We start from the raw sequence: 26592 nt of genomic DNA, 5'->3' as shown, positions 1-26592 counted from the left end.
TTAAAATCATTGATTAAATCCATCAGCATGCTAAGAGTTTCATTATTTTCCTTACATCACTAACAACTCAAGGACGGTGCATGCGTGCCTTGCATAATTAAAGCCGTAGGATACTTTTAGTACCTATAGTGTTTATATATTATATAATTTAAACCGTATGATACTAATGCATTCATGACAAATGTGTTTTGATCCCTTGAGTTTATTTGAGAAAATCATTTTTGGGACCAAATTATGCGATTTTTACCACTTTGCAGGCCTTGCTAGTACCAACATTTTTGTTAGAAAGATGAATGATAGAGAAACTTCAAAATGTAAGGATTTGAGGAGTTCTACGCTTGAGTTGGCAAAGGATTTTGCCATTGTTATTGTGCCAGTAATTTTGGTTTTTACCGTAAGTGCACTCTTCTCTTATTTTAGAATAGACTGTCTTATTGATTTGTACTGTAATATAACTTTATAACACATTAAGCATATCTTCATTACAACTGGTAATAGTATCAAAGTGATTGATAAGCATGAATGTTGAAACTTTTATGCTATTTCTTTGTACATTGTTCCATATAAAAACAAAATTAGCCATGGATAATTGATATATTGATAACCGACTTTAATTTGCTTTTATGGTTTCAGAATGCTCAGAGTTATGGTTATTAAGTTATATAGGAATAAGCTTGTAATTAGATCAGTGAAAAAACAAGTTTGCTCCAAAGAAGAGACGATGGTAATAAGCAATGAAGGTGAGGAAGCTTTTAGCTCTTTGATGTAATCATATATTATAATAAAATTAAACTATAACTAACGTCATAAAGGATGGAAGAATTAAGGTAGAAATTGGCCTCATCAATTTACAGCATGCTATGGCATGAATGCAAGAATTAAATCCTATACGCATTCGGTAATAAGAATTGGTGGACATGGCTAAGCGTGACAATAGTGAGAGGAATGGCAGTGGACAACTAACTGCAGGCATGCAGGTTGGTGGGAGGCAAACTGGCGGGTAGTTGGTGCTATTGCTAAATCAAGATTTCACCTGTGACTATATTATTACATAGTTACCCTAAAGTGGCTTTTATAGCTTCTCTTTTAGATGTTTACTGTAACAGTTTTAACCTTCATTTGTCTTTGATTATAGGTACCCCATTTCTTTAGCTCTTATGTTAGATTCCCTATCTCTCATCTAGTGTCCTTATTTGTTAAATTGTTTATATTTCTATGGGGTTTCTTTATTAGGTGATTCTTGAGATTTTATATTTACGGTCGGGTAGCCGGACAATAGCAACTTTTGTTTCCTATGAGTTCATTGTTACAATCACTTTTTGCGACTGTAGCATGTTAGTTGTGGAAGTACAACAGGTATTGTGTGGGTTGTAGTTTGGTTGTGGCTTCTTTAGTTAAATCCTCTTTTGTTGCTTCCTTGGATGATTTTTTAATTCTTATTCGCTATTCCATGAGATTTTTAAATAATGGTTAATTATGTAAATCTCTCTCCTTCAGGGATTCAGTTCCTTGACAGAGCATGAGAGGCTACTTTTTTGTACAAGCATGAGTCATGATTTTCTAGTGATTTCTTCCTCCTTAATCATGTTTGTTTTCAATTGAAAGTACGATTGAATTTGGCTAGGTTTGCTACTTGGTTCTCTTTCTTTTCATGAAATTTCAATACTGTGAGTTGTTGTTGTGGCTCCATATTTTCTTATTACTAATTAGCAATATGCCACACAACTTCCATCCTTTTTGGATTTTGTTTAACTTTTTTGTGTTCATTGAATGTGGTAAATAGTTGTTTAAGATTAATTGCTTTTGTCCCGTGAAATATCCGGTTTTGTTGTGTTTTTTGGCTCTAAATCTCTATAGTGGCAGCCCCCTCTCCATCCTCTTCCACCACTTGAGCTCTCTTGAAGACCTCCAAAATATTAGCTTCCTGCTTCAAAGTTCACTGAATCACTGTTGAGATCTTCTAATTCTCCTTATGCCTGTCATCATCGGATCTTTGATGTCCTTCCCAAATTTTTTATTACAAAAAGAGATTCTTCCTAGGATAATAGAAACTACACCAAAGAACACAAAATGTGACAATTGAACTAAAAAAATTTCACTTTAGTATAAAAGACTTACAAACGACACATAAACAAGTTACAAACTTTGACATAAACACCTTACAAACTTGGAAACATTAAGACTCCTAAAATTGCTTGCTAATCGTTGCTTTGAGAAGAAGGATACTGATGGAATGAAACTTGCGGAGAGACGAAAGAGGTTAGGAGCCGAGACGGAAGGGAGACAAGCTCACAAGCTTTCTCAAAGAGTAGAAGAAGAAGAAGTAGTGGACAAAGCTCTCAAGCTTTTCCAAGAAAAACCTTCAGTTTTTCCATTCCAAAAATAACATTTTCACTTACCTCTAAACATACAAATCAGCCCCTATGTATAGGCAAGAAAGGGGAGTTAAACAACCACTATATTAGGGAATATGGAAGACCAAAAGACACTACTAACAGCCCCCCAAAAACTTCACAGAAATCAGCAAAACAGCACTTAAAATCTGCATAGGAAATAAGGTAAAACAACTGCTGGAAGACTGAATTATTAGATTTGATGCTTATTTTGCTAACTATAAAGCTTCAAGTTGGGTTTTACATAACATGGTATTACATGCACTTAGATTAGTTGTAATATTTTGTGATTTTATTCAATGCAAGGAATCTGCTTAAAGTTTACCCATATGTAGCAGGTCCTTGCTGAATGGGTTTATTTTCTGGCAATAATCCTGATAGTTGTGCTGCTTTTCTGCATTTCAGCTAAAAGGTAATTCATGCAAAAGAAAGTGATTCTTAGTGGTGCGATCTATTTACTATACGACAACAAAAAACAATGTGTTTGGATTCTGTTGGAAATTAACTAATATTTAACAGATCATGTTTAGGCCAAGCTTTTCTACTCTTAATACTGAAATGGGACCACATCATTTATCGTCTTCTAAGATGAGTATTTTATCATATCGTGTTTTCATGGTATGTTCATTCTTTTCAATGTTTTAAATTTTTTTTTTTTTTAATCTTTTGGTTTTGCTAAGCTGTTTTGAATGTGCTGTAGGTGTTGGTAACATGCATATGCATTCTGGCCGTGGACTTCAAAATTTTTCCTAGACGCTATGCCAAGACTGAAACCTATGGCACTGGCTTGGTAAGCTCTCTCCTTTAATTGAGTTCTTCCTGAAAGATTTGCCTTTGGTGGCCATGACAACAGAAAATGGTTTTTGTTTTTCTGGTACTGAATGAAAGTTTTAACGAACTGCTAAATGTTTTACATAAATGTAGGAAATCGATTTAACTTCTATTTTAGCCTGTTCAATTTCTTTTCTTTTTTAATCTGATATGATGGTTCTGAAATGGATGGCTGCCATCATTTGTCATATCAAAGTACAACTAGGTTTCAATTGCATGAGCATTGTAATTGATGTTCCAACTTTTTTGTAAATTAAGCAGGCCTTTGTGCTTGATTATCAGGCATGTGCGTACTTTGTTATGGCAACTATAGAACATTCTTTCTTCTTGAGCTCCTTTTAAATTGCAATAATACCTTGAACACGATCTATAATGGTTTGGCCTGCCTTTGGTCAAACAATTCAGTCTGCCTGTTCCAACGTATCGGGAGCATAACGAAGATAACTATGGTCAAAAACCAAGATTTTCAAATTCAGTTTCTGTTTCATTTTTTGTCCTTTTCAGAATGTTCCAGCAATGGTGGTTTCGATAATTTATAAATTTTGGTGTAGAGTTTTAGTTAGTTTTTTTATTACAAGTTAAAAAAAAAAACTTATTAGAAGGGAGAGACTTGAAAATGATTATATCTTTATTTCGTATGATAAGAATTAATCATTCATTTTCCTTCCTACCGTTAAAGGAGTGATAATTTTGGGAAGAAATTTCTGTGGACGATAAGAATGATCGAGAAGAAAAGAGAAGAAGGTTTGTTGAAATTCTCTTATAAATTTCGTCGATTTCTTCACTTAAACGCGAATGATATTTTCACAAAGGATAAGGAAGAGATTTGAAGAATTCGGGAAAGAAAGGAGAAGGATTTTGAGTTCGAATAATCATCTTTTTATAAGTGATTTTATTATCATATGTCTTCTGTTAAATTTTGTAGAATAAATCCTTAAATTTTATTTTATGGTAATTTTAGAAGGAAAGAAAGAAATCAAGTGGTATAAGTTGGGTTCTTCAAGGAATTCAATAAGGATAAAATTTTGAGACTGAGGTTGAGACAAAGATCGACGAACTGAAAGATCAAAGTGTGTAAATTATGTTATTTTATGATTTTATTCATGTTTGTAATCTTCTAAGTAATTGATTAATTTTTGTATTATAAAATGTTGAAGGTATAAATATCTTATGATTTTATAGTAATAAGAACAAATTCATCTGCTATAAAGGTTTGAAAGTTTATGAAAATGAAAGGTAATATTTATAGAGATACATGTAAGATATGCTATATGCAATTGTAACAATAAGGATGGCAATGAGAATTTAAAAGGGAAAATAAAAAAGAAAAAGGGAAGCAAAAAGTTATATATGTATGGAAATAAAATAAATGTAATATAACAAGAAAAATGTATTGAAAATCTACAGGAGTTCACCCCCTTATGGTACTGGCTGGGGACGCCGTACTCGTGCACATAAAAAAGGAAAAGGTAATGAAAATGGAAAAAGGAAAAAATGAAAAAGATTGTACCTTTGGGTACATTGAGACAGTGCTCCTATATGAATTAAATGGGAAAAGGAAATGTTAAAGTTTTAAAATGCTTTAAGATGTTTAAAAGGAAAATGATCGGATTTGTATAAATTACTGAAATAAAGTTAAGAAATGATTGGATGCATATTAAAGATTATAATAGTATTGTAAATAAGAATATTCATATTAATTGTTCTAATAGTTATCCACTAAGTTTACTTCGTATGCTCATTCCATTAACTAATATTTTCAGATAAAATTTCAAGTTCTTGGAATGGCTGATAGGGAAGAATATGTTTATAGAAGACGACGCGCAAATAACAACAGGTAAAACGATTGATGAAAATGACTAGTTTTGACATTGATTGATTTATAGTTTTCTTTGTTGTTAGTGGCTCTTAAGTTTGTTCAAAAGTTTATGTTAATATGGTTTTTTTGAAAATTGGGATGAAATTATAATACCGTCCGACTTTCAGTTCCCGCCTCGTTAAATCGAGTATCTGGGCTGGGTCGTGACATATATATGCCTATTTATAGACAAGAAAGTAGAATAATCAAGAGGAAATTATCCTCGATAATGTGAAAGTGAGACAATGATAAATAATATAGATTCTTACTATAAATAAGTTAGCACATATGATAATTTTAAGATAGTAACCCTCTGTAAATCTAAGGTGGCTTAGAAGAGGTAAACTTGAGTTTGGAAACACTAGCTATCATAGATGAAGTAGTTGAAGGTTTTGGTGACTATAAGTTGTGAGCGGCCAGGACGAGCATGACTAATTCATGAAATAGAGAGCATATCAGATCAATTGTTAAGAATCAGTCACAAGATCCATGTCAATGAAGGCTTAGATAATGTTTGTGAATGGAAGTGTTGTATTGATAGTGAGCATCAACATAGGTATCAATGAAATGCGTCAATGAAGAACGTTGATTGAGAGTGGTGACGGATATATAGCCTACGAAAGACAAAATTCACCAACTTAGTTATCACTGGACAATAAAGGAGATTGTAGAGCTGTATAGATATATGAAAAATAAAGAGGGATGCTAAGTGTCTTAGTGGTCTATGAGGATGTATGCAAGTTTATTGATGATGAAAAGGCTAGTAAAGTGGCTGGAGATGAGTACCAATCTTGATTACTCTATTGCCTTGCTAGAAGGGAGAGATTTGATCAGAACATCTTAATTGAATTGTCTTCTCACTAACGCTTGCACATATAGGAAATAAAAGAGATCAATCAAAGTAAAATATAATAAAGAAGAATATTTTCAATAATTATGAATATTATAATAAATGATAATGGATATTTCTACTATAAATAAGTTATGACGTGATAAATTAGCCTTATATATATATATATATATATATATATATCATTGTAAAAAAGCACTTTATGGTTTGCGTTCTATGTATTAGTTGACTTGAATGGTTGAGTTGTTTCAGATTGGCTACCATATTTTCATGGATGAAGATGCTATGCTTTGTTGGTTTCATGATTACGTGTACTTTAGATGCTGTGTGTAAGTCATTCAATCTGAGAAATGCATATTATATTAGTTGCTAACAGGATGTCAAGAATAACGTCAAATTTATGAAAAGATAGCCATTGTTGTGTTAGCGGCCTAACTTATGCTATATGGTAAGTAATCATTCATTGCTTATCAAATGCTATCTTCAATTGTTTTCCCCTCCTAATAAATTACAATTTATAACTAGAAAATGATATGAGCAGATCAGGAGCAATGCAAAAATTACTGGATAAAAAATGAAAAATATATAAGATAAAAATAACGATAGCATAAAAACCACTCATTTGGGCTACCTTGTTTGATTCTTTGTGAAATACGGGTGGAGGATAAATTTATTTCTTGTTTTGGACTCTTTTATAAATAGGACTTGAAATCTTCCATCCACCAAACCATCATCACTCAGACTGGCTCCCATCATAATCTAAAGATTGCTATGAATTATGATCATTGATGTCTTAACAAATAGAAAGGAGATGAGGAACTTCACGAATTGGAGGGTCTGTATCTGCAATATTGTTTATAGTTGATGTAGCTATCATATATATATAAGGCTAGCAATCAAGCACAATAGGTTCATAATCCATGCTATTGATTATTTTGATCTAGAGATCGTATCTGTAAGGTTAGCAGCCAGGCACAATGGGTTGAGAATCTAAAGAAAGTTCTATTAGTTTCAAATTTTGAGTGCATACCTAAATTGATGAAGGAGCAACACCCTTTGGGGAGAGGGGAGAATTTGAACATTTTAATTGACTTCTTGTGTCTAAATGTTTGATTTCCTCATATTCAGACGAACTATTTAGGACCAAAGATTTTGCAAAAGAGCTATAGGGGGAATACCTTGAAATTCTATCTTATGCCTACATCAATAAAGCGATGAGCTAATTCTCACAACTTGTTCTATTAGAGAAGTATTGCTTACTTCTATCGAAACTATGGCTATAGCTGGCTTGAAAGATGAGCAATAAAAGCATCTGCTTGCAAAGGTTTGCCAAATATAGACCCCAATGAGTAAAATGTGGATTGGTTAAAATAATGTAAATAGAACATACAAAAAACCATCCAAATAGGGATAGGTGGGTTCTCAAAAGCGTAAAAAATGGAGAAATCACTTTAGTATATGCATTAGATAACCACTTAGTATGTTTGTCAAGAGAAGAGTTTGATGTAATATGCTTCTGATGAAAGTCTTATAATAATACGATGAGAATCAATGAACCCAGGCAGGGGTGACCCATGGGAAATTTCCCTACAATAGCAAGCCTATAGATATCATCATTGAAGAAAATGTGTGCATTTTTGTAATGAATTGTAGAATCTTGCTTATGTAAAGGTGGAACTGGGTCTTGATGAGAATATAAATGGACATGGGTGGAAGGAGAGGTTGTGGTTCGAACTTGGCAAGCCACCCACGACATTTACTAAGGAATGAGAAGTACTGATAGTAGGAGGTCAATTTTTGAGACTATAGGAGTCACCAAAATACGTGGCGACAACAACGATCAAATATGGGGAACCATATTTGTGTGTACTTGAGCAATAAATGGTATTAAATACAACAACAACAACAACAACAACAAGCCTCTATCCCACTACGTGGGGTCGACTACATGAATCCTTTTTCTCCATTGTGTCCTATTAAAAGTCAAATTCTCGTTTAAATCTAATAAAGAAATGTCATTCATAATATTTTCTAACCAAGTCTTTTTAGGTCTAACCCTACCTTTCTTAACACAAGTCAAATCTAATACATCTACTCTCCTAACCGGATCATCGGAAGGCCGCCTTTTTATGTGACCAAACCATCTAAGGCGACTCTCTCTAATCTTAACTTCTACTGGAGCTACTCCAACCTTTTCACGTATATGTTCATTTCGTATCCTATCTCTAAGGGTAAAGCCACTCATCCACCTGAGCATGCTCATCTCTGCCACACTTAACTTAGTATTATGCTTTTCTTTTAATGGCCAACATTCGGCACCATAAAGCATTGCATGCCTCACTACCATCTTATAGAATTTTCTCTTAAGTTTGAGGGGTACATTTCTATCACATAACAAGCCCGATGCATTCCTCCACTTCAACCATCCCACTTGAATTCTGCTGATAATATCCCCATCTATTTCACCATCACTCTGAACAATAGATCCAAGATATCTAAAACGTGTACTCTTATTAATGACTTGATTGCCGAAAGTCACAATCCCCTCACTAGGTCTATTACTACTAAAATTACACTCCATATATTCCGTTTTAAATCTATGCTTTTTCTAAATCAGTAAATAACATATGTAGATCCTCCTTATTTTCTCTATATTTCTCCATCAAACCTCTTAATAAATGTATGGCTTCCATAGTCGACCTACCCGGCATGAATCCAATTTGATTTTGAGAAACATTAGTATCACGCCGCAACATATGCTCCATAACTCGCTCCCATAGTTTTAAAGTATGACACATTAACTTAATACCACTATAATTCATACAATCTTGTGCATCACCTTTTATTCTTAAAAATAGGAATTAACACACTCATTCTCCACTCATCTGACATCTTTTTAGTCTTCAAAATAGTATTAAAAAGTTTAGTAAGCCAAGAAATCCCTTCATCTCCTAAGCATTTCCACACCTCTATTGGAATATCATCAGGTCCAACAGCTTTTCCACCCTTCATTTTCTTTAAAGCCTCTCTAACTTCAGTTTTACGAATACGCAGATAAAAATAGAAATCTTTATTATCATCTAGGGTGCTAAGGTCACTATAGTCAATCTTATTTTCACAATCTTTATTAAAAAGTTTAGCAAAATATCTCATCCACCTTTGTTGAATATCATCTTCTAAGAAAAGACGAGGACTTGAGCGGTTCAAACCTTCGGCAAGGAATTGGGAAAGCCATCTTGAGGAGAGAGTGGTGGTTAGAGAAGAAAGATCACATGGATGTAATCCTAAATGGTTCAACAACACCCATAAGAAGTGGCTGTAACAATGATCACATCTAGTAGAAGCACAAGCATTCCCTACGCGTAGGCGTGATGTGAGACAATGTATGTGGAGTCCACATAGGATCAGAGGTCATGCAAGTGAGCTCGCAGGATCTGAGGGCACAAAGAATGCAAGCTCGAATGCTACGGGAGTGGTGACCCTTGAGAGCTAACACAACATGTGCACCCCATGCACAGGTTGTCACATCTTTACTCAGTATGACCCAAAAACAAAATATGTCATATCGTATTGAATGGTGACAGACCAAGTTCAAGATCCAAGTTTTAAAAACTTTTTAGATTTCCTTAATTTAAAATATATGACAGAGCTACTAAAGAACATCAAATACACAACATTTAAACTCATCCACAAATTTCTCTCTATTTCATTCATCTTCTATATATATATATTGAACAAAATCTATACACTACAATATATGACTATAGATTCAAAATAAAATATGATAGATAATAACCATGATTGTACAAAATAAAAAAACTAGAAAATATACCTAACCAAACTCAGAAGACCAAATTTTGAATCTTCAGCTACTCAACTAGCTCTTTCCCCTTGTCTAGGCCTGAAATATAATGCAGAATAGGTGTGAGCCAATACAACTTAGCAAGTCACACCTATCGATCTAAATTTTTGATATTTAACTCATTTTATATCTAAGTAAATTAAAAATAGTGTTTAACATATTATTGAACTGATCAGAGTAAAGCTAGCAAATAATAAAAGTTAAATAGGCTTTGTACTCAAAGAAAATAGACAAGTACTTCATATATCAGAGCATAAAGTAACAAATTTATCTCAGGCACTGATACCTCCCATAAAAAATAAATATAAGAATTGGAGCCCTTATGACTTTTTGTGCTAGGATATCAGAAAACAGATTCTTATGACTCCCAAAGGCTTAGCACATTAGATATTCAAAAATTTAGGCCCTTATGAGTCCTAGTGTATTCAACATATGAAGACTTCCTCCAACTTCAGAGCTCCACAAAATCACACATTTCAAGCAGATAAACACATATGATTGCATTGCAATAAGTCAAATGAAAATAATCGAAGTGCAAAATTAGGCAAAAGATTCAAAAATTGTGCAGAGATTTAAGTTTTTAGAATTTCACTAGATTATCAAGGATTGTGCAGAACTTCGCTTTGAAGCTTTAAATGTACTACAATACTATTTTTTGATATCTAAATTATTTTTTAATTTGCTAAAAATAGTGTACTTTTCAATTTACATAGTAAAAACTTTCTCGAAAAATACTTAAATGTTTAGAATGATCGTATCTACAACATACATGAAATTACACAGTGAAAGTTTAATGGATTTGAAGTTATCCCCATTTTTACCCTACGAAATTATAATTTAAATAAGAAAAACCCCAACATTTTTATATTTTGAAAACTGAAATAGGTAGAATGTAATCTATCTCGATCCTAACAACTTCCTAAACTTGACCGACATAAAAAAATGCACTGGAGTTGCCCGAAACGGACTTTCTCTCTCTAGGATACAGCTCAAAGGGGGAGAGGTGATTTTGACAAATAAGAAAATAAGTAGAAAATGATATTTTTTATCAAATTTTGATCCAACGCTGCGACGCTTCAAACAGTGGCGCTACTACGTTGATCTGTATCATAAATGACCTAAACCTGAGAGCTTGGCACCGCAGAGCCCCCAAATCTAGTGACACAATACTCCCAAGGAAAAAGTTCAGACTTTTTATTCATGCACATGCATACAAAACACTCAAAAACACATGCAAAGACTAATGCAGAAGTTTTAACACACATAACAAACTGGATCAGATCAAAACAGATGTAACTGAACATTGTTTCAGCTTATTACATAGGCGTGAGGCGAGGCAAGGGGTATGAAGCTTGAACAGTAGTTGAGGAAGTGTTGGCGAACTTACGATAGCTAAAACCTCGATGCTTTTAATAGTAGCTTCAAGTGTTGATTGTGGTATTGCCTTTTCTTTTAGGTTTCTTTAACCATGTTACAGTAAAATCGCCATCCTAAAATGCTATATTTACTTGTAATCTCAAAAAGAGATAATTGCTATGCATTTTATGCAGTAGTGGCTTGGCATATGCTTTATCTGAATAATTTGCTTCATAGATACCTTTAAATCTCAAAAAATTGCTTTTATTTTATTCTCGTGAAAGAGATCATTGTATTTAATGATGTGAACAAAATCAAAGCCTTTCCTTTAGTAGCTGCTAGAACTATGTCTTTTTGGCGTTCCCAGATGGATCTTGGCGTAGGATCATTTGTGGTGGCAAATTCTTTAGTGTCAAGACAGGCCAGGGGCATCATGTTTGTGTAAGTGACTTTTTAACTCTTGTATAATGCAAGATTTGTTTGTTGTCGAGAATTCTCTAAATGAAAAAGCTTACTACTATTATTCCATTTCGTTTGCTTAGCATTCTCATATACCAGTTGCTTTGCTTTCACATAGAAGGAAATGAGGAAATTATATTTCATTTGAATCATGGTCGTTTTTCTGCAATCAAGTTGAGCTCTTTCATGTTTTTAGCTATTTTATCCACGTCTTGTTACACAACTAACTTTTAAAGGAACTAGTTTTACTGAAAAATTTGCTTGAATTCATTTTAACAGAAGAATGTACTACGAAATATCTGTACAATGATGCAATTTTGTAAATTAGGCTATGAATAAACCTTATTTTTATTGTATGATCTGCTGAATGAGTAATTGATGAAGCTTGCATTGGAATTTGTTACTTGTTGGTAACGAGGACTGGCAACAAATGAATGAGACAACTGTTTATACAATTGAGTGATTTAATAAATGAATTTTACTGCTGTTATTGCATTCATTTGCTTAGCATTCTCATATACAAAGTGATTTGCTTTGTTATATACTAAAAAATAAGGTAATCATATTTTAATTGAATAATGGTTGCAATTCTGCAATCAAGTTGGACTCTTAAATTTTGGTTTTTATTTGATCCACATCTTCTTAAACAAACTTTTGAAGGAACAAATTTCTTTGACAAAATCTGCATAAATTCATGGCAACAGAAGATTGTACTCCCAAATATTTGTATAATGGAGTAATTAGTAAATTTGATACTTTTATAGCACGATAGGCTGGAATGTGAGTAATTGAGGAAACTTGAATTGGCATGTGCTAGTTGTGGGTGATGACAACTAACAAGTAAAAACAAATGAATAAGATAAATATTTGTAGAATGGAGTAGTGTAGTAATTGAAGATTACTACCAGTATTTATTTTGTTTGCTTAGCATTCTCATATACAAGGAAATGAGGAAATCAGAGTTTAATTGAATCATTCAGATTGAACTCTTTCATATTTGTAGTTAATTATCCTAATAATCTTTTAACACAAACAACTTTTGAAGTAACTAATTTCACTGAAAAAATCTGCATGAATTCATGGTAACAACGTCAAAATATTTGTACAGTGGACTAATTTAGTAAATCAGACCATGGATAAACCTTATTTACTTTATAGTATGATCCGCTGGAATGAGTAACTGAGAAAGCTTGCACTGGCATGTGTAAGTTGTTGATGGTAAGGACTAACAGCAAATGAATAAGACATTGGCCGAAGCATGGATGATCATGTTAAACCTAATTTATTTTCATTTATCTTGGTAAAGTTCACTAAATATAAAACTGTGGTTCTGCATGGCATCTTAATTTTTTCTTCTAGTTTTTTCTATGCGTCCTATTTAGTTTTTTCTTCTAGATTCTCTGGTATTTTTTCCCTGTTTAGCTACTCGTTTTTTTTTCCCGAGGAAAAAGAAGCTGCTGCATCTTTAAAATTTTTCTTTGTTAGAAGTCATCATATGTCCATTATTATTTCTGTTCAATGACCTCTTTTTAAAATAAAGTGGTACCTTTTTTATATATTAACAAAAATTATTTATTCTTTTTGTAATTGTTTCTGTACATTTAAGCCACTTTTTGGTATGATTAGAAACTGAACTTTACTATACCGTTGAAAATATTTCCATCAGTGAGTTTCTCTTATTTTAATCATCACTTGTAATAGCATTATAATAATCCTAAAATTTGAAAATTCTCAGTAATATACTTATTTTTTTCTATGTTGTTGTGAATCTAATTTCTCATTTTCTTTTTAGAAACTGGAAGGTAGCTCTTCAGTCTGTAAGTCCATTAGTATTGCTTGGTGCTGGTCGTCTTATTTTCACAGCAGGTGTAGATTATCAGGTGAATTTTTTTCTTATAGTTTAGTTAACCGTTTATTTTTAACCTGTTTTGCTGTTTTGCTATTTAACATTATAATTGAATCTGAAGTCACTAATTGTTTTGAATGACTTTTTGCATCCATACTTATTTTGCAAAGCTTTATTGCATTAGTTGCATGTCCTAAGCACAGGCAGACATGTCTCATGGATTCGTGTTTTTATTTGGCAGGTGCATGTGGGGGAATATGGTGTTCATTGGAATTTTTTTTTCACACTAGCAGCAATATCTTTATTAACTTCCATATTCCATATCCATCCAAAATATTGTGGAATATTTGGCTTGGTTATTCTCATAGGTATTTTTTTACATTTGAGAACCATCTATTCCAATGATAAGAGTTAAGTGATATTGATAGTCACATGAAATTTCTTCTTGTTTACAGCTTATCAAATGAGCCTGAAATATGGGTTGAGTAATTTTTTGCTGTCCAGTGAAAGGGCTTCGGATATCATTAGCCAAAATAAAGAAGGCCTTTTCAGTATATTTGGTGAGGATCACTTGTAAAGTAATATGGTCTTTGAAATTTAAACCCTTACCTTGTTCTTTTCTTGTTTATTAATGGCATGCTTTGTGCATTAATAGGTAAATTGTAGAAAGCTTTCTCAGCAATGATTTCTTAATTTTACCATAATAATATCAACTTTTGTTTATATAGCAGCTGGATTTTGTAGTGTCACGTTATAAGAGATAAGTAATTCGCTCTGCTCCACACTCTTCTTCCATTCACTACCATTCTCTGATTTCTGCATCTGAACCATTGTTTTGTAACCAACTACTTTACAAGGCGTATGCAAATACCCATGCATCCTGTAGTATACGATACTTCTTCATAAAAACTGCAATATGAAGTTGTAGTGCTTCTTCTTTGTTTCAGTTTCTTTCTATTGTTGTAGCTAAGGATTTCTACATGGTTGGCTTATGCTGTACCTGGATGCAACCTTTTTTTTTTTTTTTTCTGCTTCTACTGTAGCTAAGATAGCATGGTTACTTTGGCAGATTCCTTCTCTACTCTTTCTCCAAACCCTCCTCTAACCATGAGTGAAACGCCCATTCTTCTCAACTTAAATTCTTTATGGCAAACATTAAATCTGTGCTTAATGTCCCATTAACTACAGATAGATATCCCCATTTGGCACAGTCAGGTACTCAAATTATTTAGTGTTAATGCTTTTGCTGGTTATCTTGATGGCACTATTCTCAAACCATCTCCACAGCAACTTCAAGCTGATGGCTCCCTCTCTATTAATGCTTTTTTTTCACACATGGATGTTAATAAATCAAAACCTTGCTGCTGCTCTATAATCCTTATTTTCTACCTCTTTGCTTCCATATGTCCTTAATCTTGCTTCCTACAAGGACATATGGATCACACTTGAACGTTGCTTGCAATCTACCAATCTCTCTCGCATTCTTCAATTGAAAAATGAACTCCATCAATTACAGATACGTGATCTCTCTGAGATTAAGCAAAAGGTAGATGCCATTACTGCTGCTGGGTCGTCTGTTGATCCTGAAGACGTCATACTCTATACTGTTAATGGTCTACTTTCCTCTTATAATGCCTTTAAAACGGCTATTTATACAAAGCTGCGTCCGATCTGTTTGGACGACTTTATGCACTGTTGTGTAGTGAGGAGCTTAACATTGATGCTGATCAAGCCTCTGACAAGACTTCTAACCCCGCCACACATTCATCATTTGCCCTTGCGGCATTTCGCAATTGCTCTCATGGAAGGGCACCGCTTGCTTTGTCTCGACGAGGTCACCCTCCTTTCTCATTTCGGGGTGGACATTTTTCTTCACATCTAGCTCGCATAGGTCGCCGCTCGATTCCTTCCATACAATGTCAAACTGCTCCAAGCTTGGATGCTTTGCCACCACACTTCAACCACTCCTTGCAACTCCTGTGCTCGTGCAAAATGTCATCGCCTTCCATTTTCATTAGCTATTTCCCTGTGTTATCTTCCCAAAATTATAAGTATTATCTTCTTTTTATTGATGAATTTACAAAATTTTGTTGGGTGTATCCTTTAAAAGTAAAATAAGATGTTTACATACTTTTCTACAATTTAAATTATTTATGGAATGACAATTTCAATAGCCCATCAAAATGCTTCAATCTAATGGTGCTGGTGAGTTTGTAAACACTCATTTCAAAAATTGTTTGCAACATTTTGACATTCAACATTGGTTTAGCTGTCCTTACACCCACAACAAAATAGGATTGTTGTTCGTAAGCATCGTCATCTCTTGGAGATAATGCATGCTCTCTTATTTGAGGCCAATCTACTTCATCAACTCTTGGTAGACACCCTTCTTATTGCATCATACCTCATTAATCTTCTTCCCTCCAAATCCACTCATAATATCTCACAATATCAATGTCTATATCAGCAGCCTCCCTATTATACTTATTTAGAAGTATTTGGGTATCTCTGTTATCCATGGTTTCCTCCTCGTTTTCGCTACAAATTTGAACCTCTCTCAACTCCAGCCTCCCTATTATACTTATTTAGAAGTATTTGGGTATCTCTGTTATCATGGTTTCCTCCTCGTCTTCGCTACAAATTTGAACCTCTCTCAACTCCATGTGGTTTTTCTAGGTTATGTCAGTCACCATAAAGGATATAAATGCTTTGACTCGATAAGAAGTCACATTCATATATCTCGTCATGTCACCTTCTATGAATCTAGCTTTCCACACAAAGACAAACTTATTCCACCAATTTTTACACCCTTGCCTCATTATATTCCTCCTCTAATGTTGGTTCCTCACTCCGCTTCTTTTCCTACACCTACTATCATTCCATCTTCCTCAATGCCACCCGCCTCTACAACCTCTATAGCTCCAACTACAACCACTCGCCATCATATGGTCCACCCATCTGCGAACCGTCCATCTTAAACCAAAACAATTATTTGATCTTCAGCACCTCTTAGTACCTACTTCCCCTACATCTTTCTCTCAAGCTAATAAACATCCTATATGGTGCTTTGCTACGTCAGCAGAATTTAAAGCATTACAAAAGCAAGGCACCTGATCTCTTGTGCCTCAAACACCTGATTAAAATGTTCTTGATTGCAAATGACTTTTCAAAATGAAATACAACTCTGATGGTTCAATTGCTCGGCATAAAACTCGCTTGGTAGCTCAAGGTTTTAAACAAGATTATGGTCTTGATTACACTTCAACTTTCAGACCTGTTGCTAAATTTCCCACCATTCGGGTCTTCTTCACTGTGGCTATTGCTTATCGTTGGCAAATTTATCACCTGGATGTTTCTAATGCTTTCCTTCATGGTAAGCTTGATGACATTGTTTATATGAAGCAATCGACATGCTTTCAGGACTCTCAATTTTCTGATCATGTATGTTTACTCCACAAAGCCATCTACGGTCTCAAACAAGCTCTTCGTCAATGGTTCTCAACTTTCTCTTCGCATTTACTTAATTATGGCTTTACTACTAGTAATGCAGATCCTTCACTTCTATTTTATCATAAAGGTTCTATTAGGCTTTACTTGTTTATGTCGATGATATCTTGCTCACTGGCAATGACCCCACTGCACTTGAAAATCTCTTGCAAAATCTGCATTCCAACTTCATTATAAGGAATTTAGGACCGGTTTCCTATTTTCTCGGCATTCAAGTCTCCAAAATAGCTATAGGCCTTCACTTGAATCAAGCCTGCTACCTCACTGAACTTCTTAATAAAGCTGGAATGAAGGATAGTAAGCCTGTTCAAAGCCCATTACCATCCAAACAGCCAATTCTCACAGCAGATTCTGACTTATTTTCTCAACCAGAATTGCATCGACAACTTGTCGGATCTCTCCATTACTTTGATGATGTTATGTGTGAAATCTGATTGTATTGATTAATCTGGTTGGTCTGTTGTCTCGAATCTCAAAGCTTGTCTTGTTTGCTGGGGGTGCGGGGGGTTTATCCCCCTGTTTGGGTTCATGTGCTTTCACCTGAATTTTTTTTTTATACAACACTGCGGCACTGTGTACTTGAGCTCCCCAACGCTGTGTTCCCGTGCGCCCCAACGCTGTGTTCCCGTGCGCCCCAACGCTGTTTTCTCGTGCGCCCCAACGCTGAAAGGCAGAGAGCATAACACCACGACAGCTTAGATATGGCGCAGTAGTTGTGCAAGCAAAGGCTTGAGCGTTGCAACGCAGCGAGATGAACTAAATGGCTTCTTTCTCTTTTTTCTGAAGGGTTGTGTCCATTGGAGTTATTTACTTGGCTTTCTCTTTGTATTTTTTATTAGGGCAAGTTTTAGAATGATGCATGTGAGAAGAGAAGCAAGGAAAGAGAGAGAATAGAGATATGTAATTATTTCTCTCAATTTTCATAGTGAATTTCTTGGTGGGGTGTGACTCTGTGATTTATTTCCCTATTTTGAATTTTTTTACGTTAAATCATGGTACACTTTACTTTCCACTGCTTTTACTTTCTTGCTAGTTTTGTCATTGTGGTGTTAACTTCTCATTTTCCCCAACAGATGATTACCAATCCAGACATTTCCTTTGCAGTAAATCACTTAACCCAATATTTTATGCTCGTACCAAACATATTGAGATAGATTATCACTTTATTCGGGATTGTATCAAAGCAAAACATGTCACTGTTCATCATATTGCATCTCAAAACCAACATGCTGATATCTTTACCAAAGCTCTCTCTACTACTCGGTTTGTTCAATTTAGAGACAAGTTAACAATTCAAGAACGCATTGTTAACTTGAGGGGCGGTGGTAAGAGATAAGTAATTCTTGATAAGCTTTCAAAAAGTGTGGTTATAAAGTTCTGATGTAAGCAAAAAATCCGGGGGACCCTGATTTTTTGCTTAACGAAATAAAGACTCTACTGGGTAATAGAAGAGACACAAATAACACAAATAAAGACACAAATAATATCATTTTATAAAAAACTATTACAACTTGGACACTTACAAACTTGACTCAAACAAGACACCCTAAACTTGCTTCACTTTGAGAAGATGGATACAGATGGAGTGGCACTTGCGGAGAGACGAACGAGGTTAAAAGCCAAGACGAAGGTTGGAAAGAGCTCGCAAGATTTCCGGAGGGGATGAGAAAGAAGGTGGACAAAGCTCGCAAGCTTTTCCAATGAAACCCGCAGGTTTACATTTACAAAAATCACATAATATAACTTAACTTTAAAACATTACAAAACCTCTCATATATATAGGTATGAGAAGGGAATACAAACAGCCACAAACATCAATTAAAAGCTTATTAAATAAAGGAAATGAAAAGCCAACAGTCAATTCCCGAAAATGAAGCACCAAAGCCACGGAAAAGCCCCCCCAACTTCATGGAAAACAACCCAGCCAGGGAACCGAAGAAGCATCCACGGGAACCGAAGAAGCAGCCGCAAGAACCAAGGAGGCCCGCATGGAACCGAGGCATCAAGGCACGGGAAAGGCCACCCAGCACCGGAAATCGAAGAGGCAACCGCAAGAACCAAGGAGGCAGCCGTGGGAACCAAGGAGCCAAGGCACGGGATTCATCCCAGGCGTGGAAAACCAGCAGCCAGCCGGAATCCCAAGGGGCAAAGGCACAAAAAATAAAACCCATGGTGGAATCCAAAGAGCCACCGAATGGGAAAACGAAACAACATATTGGAATTCCAAAAGCCGCTTTGGAATTCCAAGAGACTAACATAATTAGAAACATATAATAATAAAAACTATAACATTTAATAAAAGATAAATATGAACTAAAATGTTAGCTAATAATGAGCTAACCCTTAGTTCAATAAGTGAACTAAAGACCAGCTCATAAATGAGCTAAAATTTCAGCTCAATTTTGATTGAGCTTGTAAACTCGAGGGAGGCCAAAATTGATTTATTTTGGACATGAGTTGACCCCCCCTTTGTCTACATCAAGTTCTCTGCTCCACACTACTCTGCCATACACTACCATTCTCTTATTTCTGCATCTGGATTGTTGATTCTCTGAAACAGCAATCTGAACCTTTGTTTTGTTACCAACTACTGTACAAGGCGTATACAAATACCCATGCATCCTTAGTATTCGATACTTCTTCTTCATAAAAACTGCAATATGAAGTTATAGCACTTCTTCTCTGTTTCAGTTTCTTTCTATTGTTGCAGCTAAGGATTTCTACATCACGAACTTAGTGATGGACTAATTACTCTTTTTCTTGTATTTGCTATGCTATGTTCTCCTTTTGTCTTCATCATATTTATTCTTGGTCGATGCTTAAAAGGTGTTTTTCCTAAATAATGATATTAGAGTCTAATATAGAATATGATGGCTGAGATCAAGAATTTTGATGGCTTGGATATAGGCTTTTGAGAACAATGTTTGGTGTTTTGACCTATTAAAGACTTGTAAAGGAACTCATGGGGCAGTTAAATATGCCTAAAATTATGAATGAAGAAATAAGTTAAGATGGATGAAAAATCATATCTTAATGAGTTTAATTCGATTGCTAGGGCTTTGTTGGACGATTTGTACATGATAAAATATCTCTCTATTGGCTTTATTGTAGGTAGAGATTGTTCTTATTAAGCATGCAAGGAGGTGCACCATCAAAACAAATCTTAATGAGTTTAATTCGATTGCTAGAGATATGAGGAATAGTGATATGATGGCTGATCAGGCAGACTAAGCTTTGTTACTATTATGCTTTTTAGCTCTCTCTTATTAGCATTTTATTGCGTGATGTTGTAGGATATGGATAGCTTTAGCTTAGAGGATGTTAATAATTTATTTTTTAATACATATGTTTATTTTCAAGCTTGAGGGTGTTGGAGATGAAAAGTGAATGAGGGATTGTTTGTTAGGGGGAGACCTTTTGAGAAAGAATTTTCTTTTAGTCATAGAAAAAAGCAGTCTTATGTTATGTATGAGGACATGACTTGCTTTTACTGCAAAAAGAAATGACACATTAAAGATGATTGTCATACTATGAATAGAACAGAGTAGCATGCTAGACTACCACAAGAAAGATAAGTTAGTTGATGTTAATATTGTGCAAATTGTTCTTGTGCATGATAGAATGATGCTCTTTTGGTAAATGTGAAAACATATGCAATGATCACTGGATTTTAGTTTCAATATGTTTCATCTCAATTATTTGTTTTCTATATTTTAGCCATTTGCTATAGTAACTATGTTTATATAAGGAAAAATGCGATGTGCAAAACACTTGGTTCTAATACTATGAATTTGAAGATGCGTGATAATATGATAGGACAATTTGTACCATACATCAGGAAGATTTTGTATTTTTTGGGCGCTTTTAGTGATGCTGGATATTAGGAGATGTTGGAAGTTCTTAAAGTTTGGAATGTTATATTGATTTCATTGAAGGGATTTAATGAACTTTGTGTTGTAGGTGAAATTCTGAGCGAAGTTGCTTCAATTTCATCATCTTTATTGGAGCATTATTACTCAAGAAAATAGATAAATATTAAATTTTTTATTGCTACTCATATTTTAGAACAAAGGTTGTTACGAATTGAGAGAAATACTATTTGATATGATGATGGATCGATCTCATGTTGCATGGTCTATCTTTGTGCTAGATTGTACTATTGCAATTTTTAGAGCAATGGGACAACTAGTTCAACAACAACAACATCAAGCCTTTATCGCACTATGTGGGGTTGGCTATATGAATCCTTTTTCGTCATTGTACCATGTTAAAAGTTAAATTCTTATTTAAATCTAATAAAGAAATGTCATTTCTAATATTTTCTAGGTCTACCTCCACCCTTCTTAACATAAGTCAAATCTAACACATCTATTTTTCTAATCTGGTCATCAGAAGGCCACCGTTTTATGTGACGAAACCATCTAAGGCAACTCTCTCTAATATTATCTTCCATTGGAGATACTCCAACCTTTTCACGTATATTCTCATTATTTAGGGTGTACAAAAATTTAGTGGTTGGGGCACTTTTGATATCAATGAATTTACTTTGGTGTGTAACAAATATGCTTCGTAGGGTTATCATGGGTGTTAAGTTTAGGCTTCAATTGAGCTTGTTAAGGTTGTTCTATGCTCTGGCTTTTGGGACTTTAGGAGCTTGAGAAGCTCAATTTGGAGAAGAGCCATATAAGTGATCTAAAACGTTATTGCCATAATAATAAATTGAGGGGAGGTAGAAATTTCACTCAATAATTTAGTCAAGATATGCATAAACTCTAAATATACTATTTTTAAGATAATAATAAATTATATTTATTTTTAGGATAAAATCAAAATTTAGATGTTTATTACATTTGTTTTTTTAATTTTAGATTACTCAAATTTAATTTCAACTTGAATTAGTTTTGAAGGATTCATGTCATTATTATTCGACAAATTTTACGCTGGCTGTTAACTACCTAATGCAGTCCTCCACTTTTCTCATCCAGGACTTGGAACCTGGCAAAGACAGTGTTAAATATTTTGTGCATTCAAGAAATTAAATGAGTTTGAGAGAAGACAAAGGAAATTGATAGTTTAGGATTTAAACTTTGGTATTCGAGTAAGAGTCGTACTAGAAATGGTGTAGGTGTTATTATAGATAAGAGGTTGAAGGATAATTTTATTAATATTAATAGGATTGGAGATATAATTATAGCTTTAAAGATTATTGTTGATGCTAAGATTGTTAATATTATAAGTGCTTATGCTCTTCAAGTAGTTTTGGATATGAGTTCTAAATTAAATTTTTGGAATGACTTAGAAGAATTAATACAAAAGATACCTCTTAAGAAAGAGTTTTTATTGGAGGAGATTTAAATGGACATGTTGGTAGAGAGGCAGATGATTTTAAAAGCATTCATGGTGGTCATGGATTTGAAACGACAAATGAAGGTGGCAAGATCATATTAGATTTTTGTTTAGCTTATAATTTTTTAATTGCTAATACCTTATTTAAGAAAAGGAATCAGTATCTCATCACTTATAAAAATGGATATATTACAACTCAGATTGACTATTTTCTTATAAGAAAATTAGATCGTTTAGATTGCAAAGATTGTAAAGGTATTCCGAGTGAAAATTTATGTAACCAACATCGATTATTAGTTTTGGACTTTAAGATAAAAGGGCAAAAAATAAAAAATAAAGTAAAACGATATTCTAGGATTATATAGGAGTATTTAAAAATTATTAAAAAAATATTTTTGAGAGTATGATTTTAGATCTTAAGATTTTGTTTTTGCATGAGGATGCTAATGTTATGTGGGAAAAAGTGGCTAGTGATATTAAGAAAATTGCAAAAGATGTGCTTGGAGTATCAAAGGGAAAAGATCCTAATAGTAAAAATAGTTGGTGGTGAAATCCAAATGTACAAGAAAAGATTAAAAATAAGAAGATTTGTTATAAAAATTGGTTTAATTTTAAAAACTCTGATAATTGGGAAAGATATAAACAAGCCTGTAAGGAATCTAAGAAAACAATTTGAAGGATTTTGTTCAAGTGAAGTGTATTAAGGATGAAGATCAGAAAATACTTTTTTTAGAATATGATATACAACAAAGATGGATGAAATATTTTGCTAATTTTTTTAATGAAGATTGTGAAAATAAGATTGAATGTAGCGACCTTAACACCCTATATGAAAATAAAAATTTTTGTTTTTATCGGCGTATTACTAAAGCCGAAGTTAGAGAGGCTTAAAGAAAATGAAGGGTGGAAAAGCTGTTGGACCTGATGATTCCAATAGAGGTGTGGAAAGGCTTAGGAGATGAATGAATTTCTTGGCTTATTAAACTTTTTAATACTGTTTTGAAGACTAAAAGATGTCAGATGAGTGGAGAATGAGTGTGTTAATTCCTATTTTTAAGAATAAAGGTGATGGACAAGATTGACTGATTTGACTTATGTTAAGAAAGGTAGGGGCAGATCTAAAAAGACTTGGTTAGAAAATATTAGGAATGACCTTTCTTTATTAGATTTAATCGAGAATTTGACTTTTAATAGGACACAATGGAGAAAAAGGATTCATGTAGCCGACCCCACGTAGTGGGATTAAGGCTTGATGTTGTTGAATTGGTTTTTAAATCATCTCCTCTCATACATGAGTGCTGGATTTTGCATTGAATTTTAGCTTGCTTGCCTTTTGCTTTGGGTCGATTGTTGAGAGGGATTCTGCTTAAATAGAGCGTGAGTTTTAATTTAAGCACAGAAAAGAGAAGAATGAGAAAGTTAAGAAAATACAGGGAAAAAAGTTTATCCACAACTATGGAGAACTATCTTGATGTGACAGAAGTTAAGCTGTTTTAAAATTTTTTGATGATTCCATGCTCCCAAACAGTTATGTTGTAGTATTTATATAGCCAACAGTTCACTTATTCCAAAAGCAGGACTTCATGAAATTCACTTCTTTGAATGACTGTTCATGACTTTTCCACCAAGTTCTCTTGATTGGTTGCTGTCCTTTATTCCAACTGTAATAGGTTTAGTGTCTGCATTGCATAGGATCCGAGCTTCTCTTTTTCACTTTAACATTAGCTACGTTTATTCTCCTCAGTTTCAATCAGAAAATAAGTTCTCGAATTCTATTTTTATTTGGCAGGATATTGGGGTATGTATCTCATAGGTGTACATTTGGGCTTTAGCATTTTCTTTGTGAATGGAGCATCAACTAAAGCTGCAAACAAACAGCATACACGGAGTAGTGTTTGGATTCTTTGCATTATATTTTGGTAATATTTACCTGATTTATATTACTTACATCTCTCTTATTCTTTTATGTCCCTCAGAATTTTTTTGGTATGTTTCGTTACTAATATATAGACCAATAAATCTTTTTTTTTTGTTCACTGTATCATGAACAGGTCATTGACTGTAATTCTGGACAGATATGTGGACAGAGTTTCTCGACGAATGGTAAGAAATTTTACTTTAGCATGAAAAGTGTTTGAATGGATACACTTCAATTTTTATTGGAGGCTAAGTTGAGATTTGGCCCTTATGCTTAAACAACTGTAGGAAATTAGTTTTTTCATCTAAAAATCACCAAGATTAACATTTTTTTACTTATCACATGTTATTTGGCCCTTTTGGAAGATTCCCTTTGGATTTTCCTTCAACCATTGACACGCGATCCTCATATTTTTACTAGTTATGATAGAATTAGCATCAAATGCTCTTAGGTATAATTGGAGACTTTCAAGAATTAAGACTAATAATTTGTTTTATTATTTGAACCTTGATCATCATGAAGCACATAAAACATCATAAAATTTGTTGTGAAAAAATATGCATTAAGAAAGGTGAAAAGAAAACCTAAACCATCCCAAAGTTTCAGAGCATCCAAATGGCAGCGAAGATTGCCTTATAGAAATGCTAGAGTAGCTAGCATGTTGGTTATTGTCTACGAAAGTGCCTGAGATCGTTGAGAAGATGTTACGCTTGAACCGGCCCAAGAGGGGCCAGCTGGACCCGGTTCAACCCGGGTCTACACCAGGCGGAGGCGGAAACGTCCAGAGGAGGGGGCGGACAAGGTGGACCCCACTTGGGGCTGATTTGATTATGTGGGAGGGAAATTTTTGAATGCAAAGGGCTGTTTAGGTAATTTGTAGGAATCCTTTATTGTTAATTAGGGGGATTAGGAGGGAGAGGGGGCTCATCTTGAATTTGAATGTAATTTGAGATCTAGGGTTTCTTGCTTGGGCTCTTGGCGTTGCCGGAGATTTTCGGAGAGTTGTTCTTCCTCTCGAATCGAAGAACATTGTATGTTTCTTATTGTCTTGCTTCTACTATTGGAATACAATTGATTTGTGTGAATTCTTCTCAGATTTCTAGCGTATTCTTCCTGTTTTTCCCTGTTTCTTGGCTGATTTCTGCTGTGGACAGCAGTTTCACATTGGATCTACTTGGTTTTGGTGAGAAACACTTGGAAATCCAAGTGTTTCCTATCAGAAGACTCCATTGAAGAGGATAGAGAGTCGGAATAGCTACAAGACAAGCTATTCTTGCTATTATTTTTATAGATGATTCAATGACCACTCTAACGAATAATTGTTGATGAACTTAATACTAAACTTGATCTCTAACCTATATATTCTACAGTAAAAATAAATTTCTTGGTTTCGCCCAATTTAGCTCTAAATATTTTCACTGTAAATTCACTAATTTAAGTTGTTCAATGCAGTGCAACTTGTCATATGTCACATTTGTTCTGGCCCTGAATTTGCAGGTACTTACTCATTTCTACTTTTTTTTTTTTAAGTTACTCACTTCTACCTTGCATGAAATATTTTTGAAACTTAGGCTTCGTTTGTGACAGCTTTCTTGTTGTTTCTTAAAGTTGCTTTTTGGTACAATAAAAAGCTGCTTTAAGAAGCAAAAAAAAAGTTATCCTTAACGAAACCTTACTCATTGCGCTTTTAATATTTCAATTTTTTTGCAGGTTTTGTCTGTGCTAATGCTTTCAGATTTTGTACCTGTGCAACGACCATTGTTGCTTGAAGAAGTATTTAACCAGAATCTTCTTGGATCTTTCCTTCTGGTCAGTTGTGTGTTTTAAAATCAAATCAGTATAGACTTCTGTTCCCTTTCACATGGTCTTCTTCTTGAAAATTAACCATAGTTCTTTTGGTCCAGGCAAATGTGCTTACTGGCTTGATAAACTTGAGCATAGATACGCTCTCTTCTTCTTCCATTGCAGCAGTTGGTATATTAGTTGGATATATGCTCTTCTTATTAGCCGCTGTTAGTTTTGTTTGGTTTCACAACGTTAAATTAAAGTTTTGGTGAATTGCATGGCGAGGCTTTGCTTGGGATGGCTTTCTTGTTGCTTCTTAAAGCAGATTTTAATATAAAAATTGCACTTTGCTTTACTTTTATTAAGCCCAAGCAGTCAAGCAGATAGTATAAGGATTTGTTTGGGATGATTTTTTTACTGCGTTTTAAAACAGTTTTTAGTATAAAAATTTTAATTTTTTATATTAAAAATTTAATTTAAAAAATAGGAAAAAAATCATCATAAATGAAGCCTAAATTTTGTCATTATAACAAGTTTATTTATCTTGGGGTATAATAAAAATGTTTTGACATGCTTGATAT

At 34.1% G+C, this 26592-nt stretch overlaps 1 protein-coding gene across 4 annotated transcripts; it reads left to right on the top strand.

Moving 5' to 3' along the window:
- The first annotated feature begins 238 nt into the window (after positions 1 to 238).
- On the top strand, positions 239 to 26403 carry LOC110095335 (uncharacterized protein At4g17910). 4 transcript variants are annotated; one of them, XM_028694563.1, is made up of 13 exons: positions 239 to 394; positions 2732 to 2805; positions 2913 to 3011; positions 3094 to 3183; positions 11518 to 11591; positions 13402 to 13489; positions 13697 to 13823; positions 13911 to 14015; positions 24098 to 24227; positions 24360 to 24411; positions 25679 to 25723; positions 25937 to 26035; positions 26131 to 26403. In XM_028694563.1, exons 3-13 carry the CDS (start codon positions 2916 to 2918, stop codon positions 26281 to 26283), a joined length of 1059 nt encoding a protein of 352 aa, XP_028550396.1. In that variant the 5' UTR covers positions 239 to 394; positions 2732 to 2805; positions 2913 to 2915; the 3' UTR covers positions 26284 to 26403. The 4 variants fall into 4 exon arrangements, with proteins under 4 accessions (XP_028550396.1, XP_028550397.1, XP_028550398.1 ...); XM_028694564.1 differs by having other exon boundaries at positions 241 to 394; positions 2729 to 2805; XM_028694565.1 differs by lacking the exons at positions 239 to 394; positions 2732 to 2805; positions 2913 to 3011 and adding an exon at positions 4988 to 5061 and having other exon boundaries at positions 3119 to 3183.
- Positions 26404 to 26592: the final 189 nt, after the last annotated feature.

The sequence above is a fragment of the Dendrobium catenatum genome, unplaced genomic scaffold (assembly GCF_001605985.2).
Source record: "Dendrobium catenatum unplaced genomic scaffold, ASM160598v2 fragScaff_scaffold_501, whole genome shotgun sequence".
Classification (NCBI taxonomy): Eukaryota; Viridiplantae; Streptophyta; class Magnoliopsida; order Asparagales; family Orchidaceae; genus Dendrobium; species Dendrobium catenatum.
Note: the sequence above shows the minus strand (reverse complement) of the source record. Positions and strands in the feature narration are given on the sequence as shown.

What these genes read in the sequence shown, in the direction of transcription:
- LOC110095335 (XM_028694563.1), top strand. Translation starts at nt 2,916, where the DNA reads ATGTTTAGGCCAAGCTTTTCTACTCTTAATACTGAAATGGGACCACAT. An exon ending in TATCATATCGTGTTTTCATG is followed by an intron (nt 3,012 to 3,093) that starts GTATGTTCATTC and finishes AATGTGCTGTAG; the next exon opens with GTGTTGGTAACATGCATATG. An exon ending in TTCTGGCCCTGAATTTGCAG is followed by an intron (nt 25,724 to 25,936) that starts GTACTTACTCAT and finishes ATTTTTTTGCAG; the next exon opens with GTTTTGTCTGTGCTAATGCT.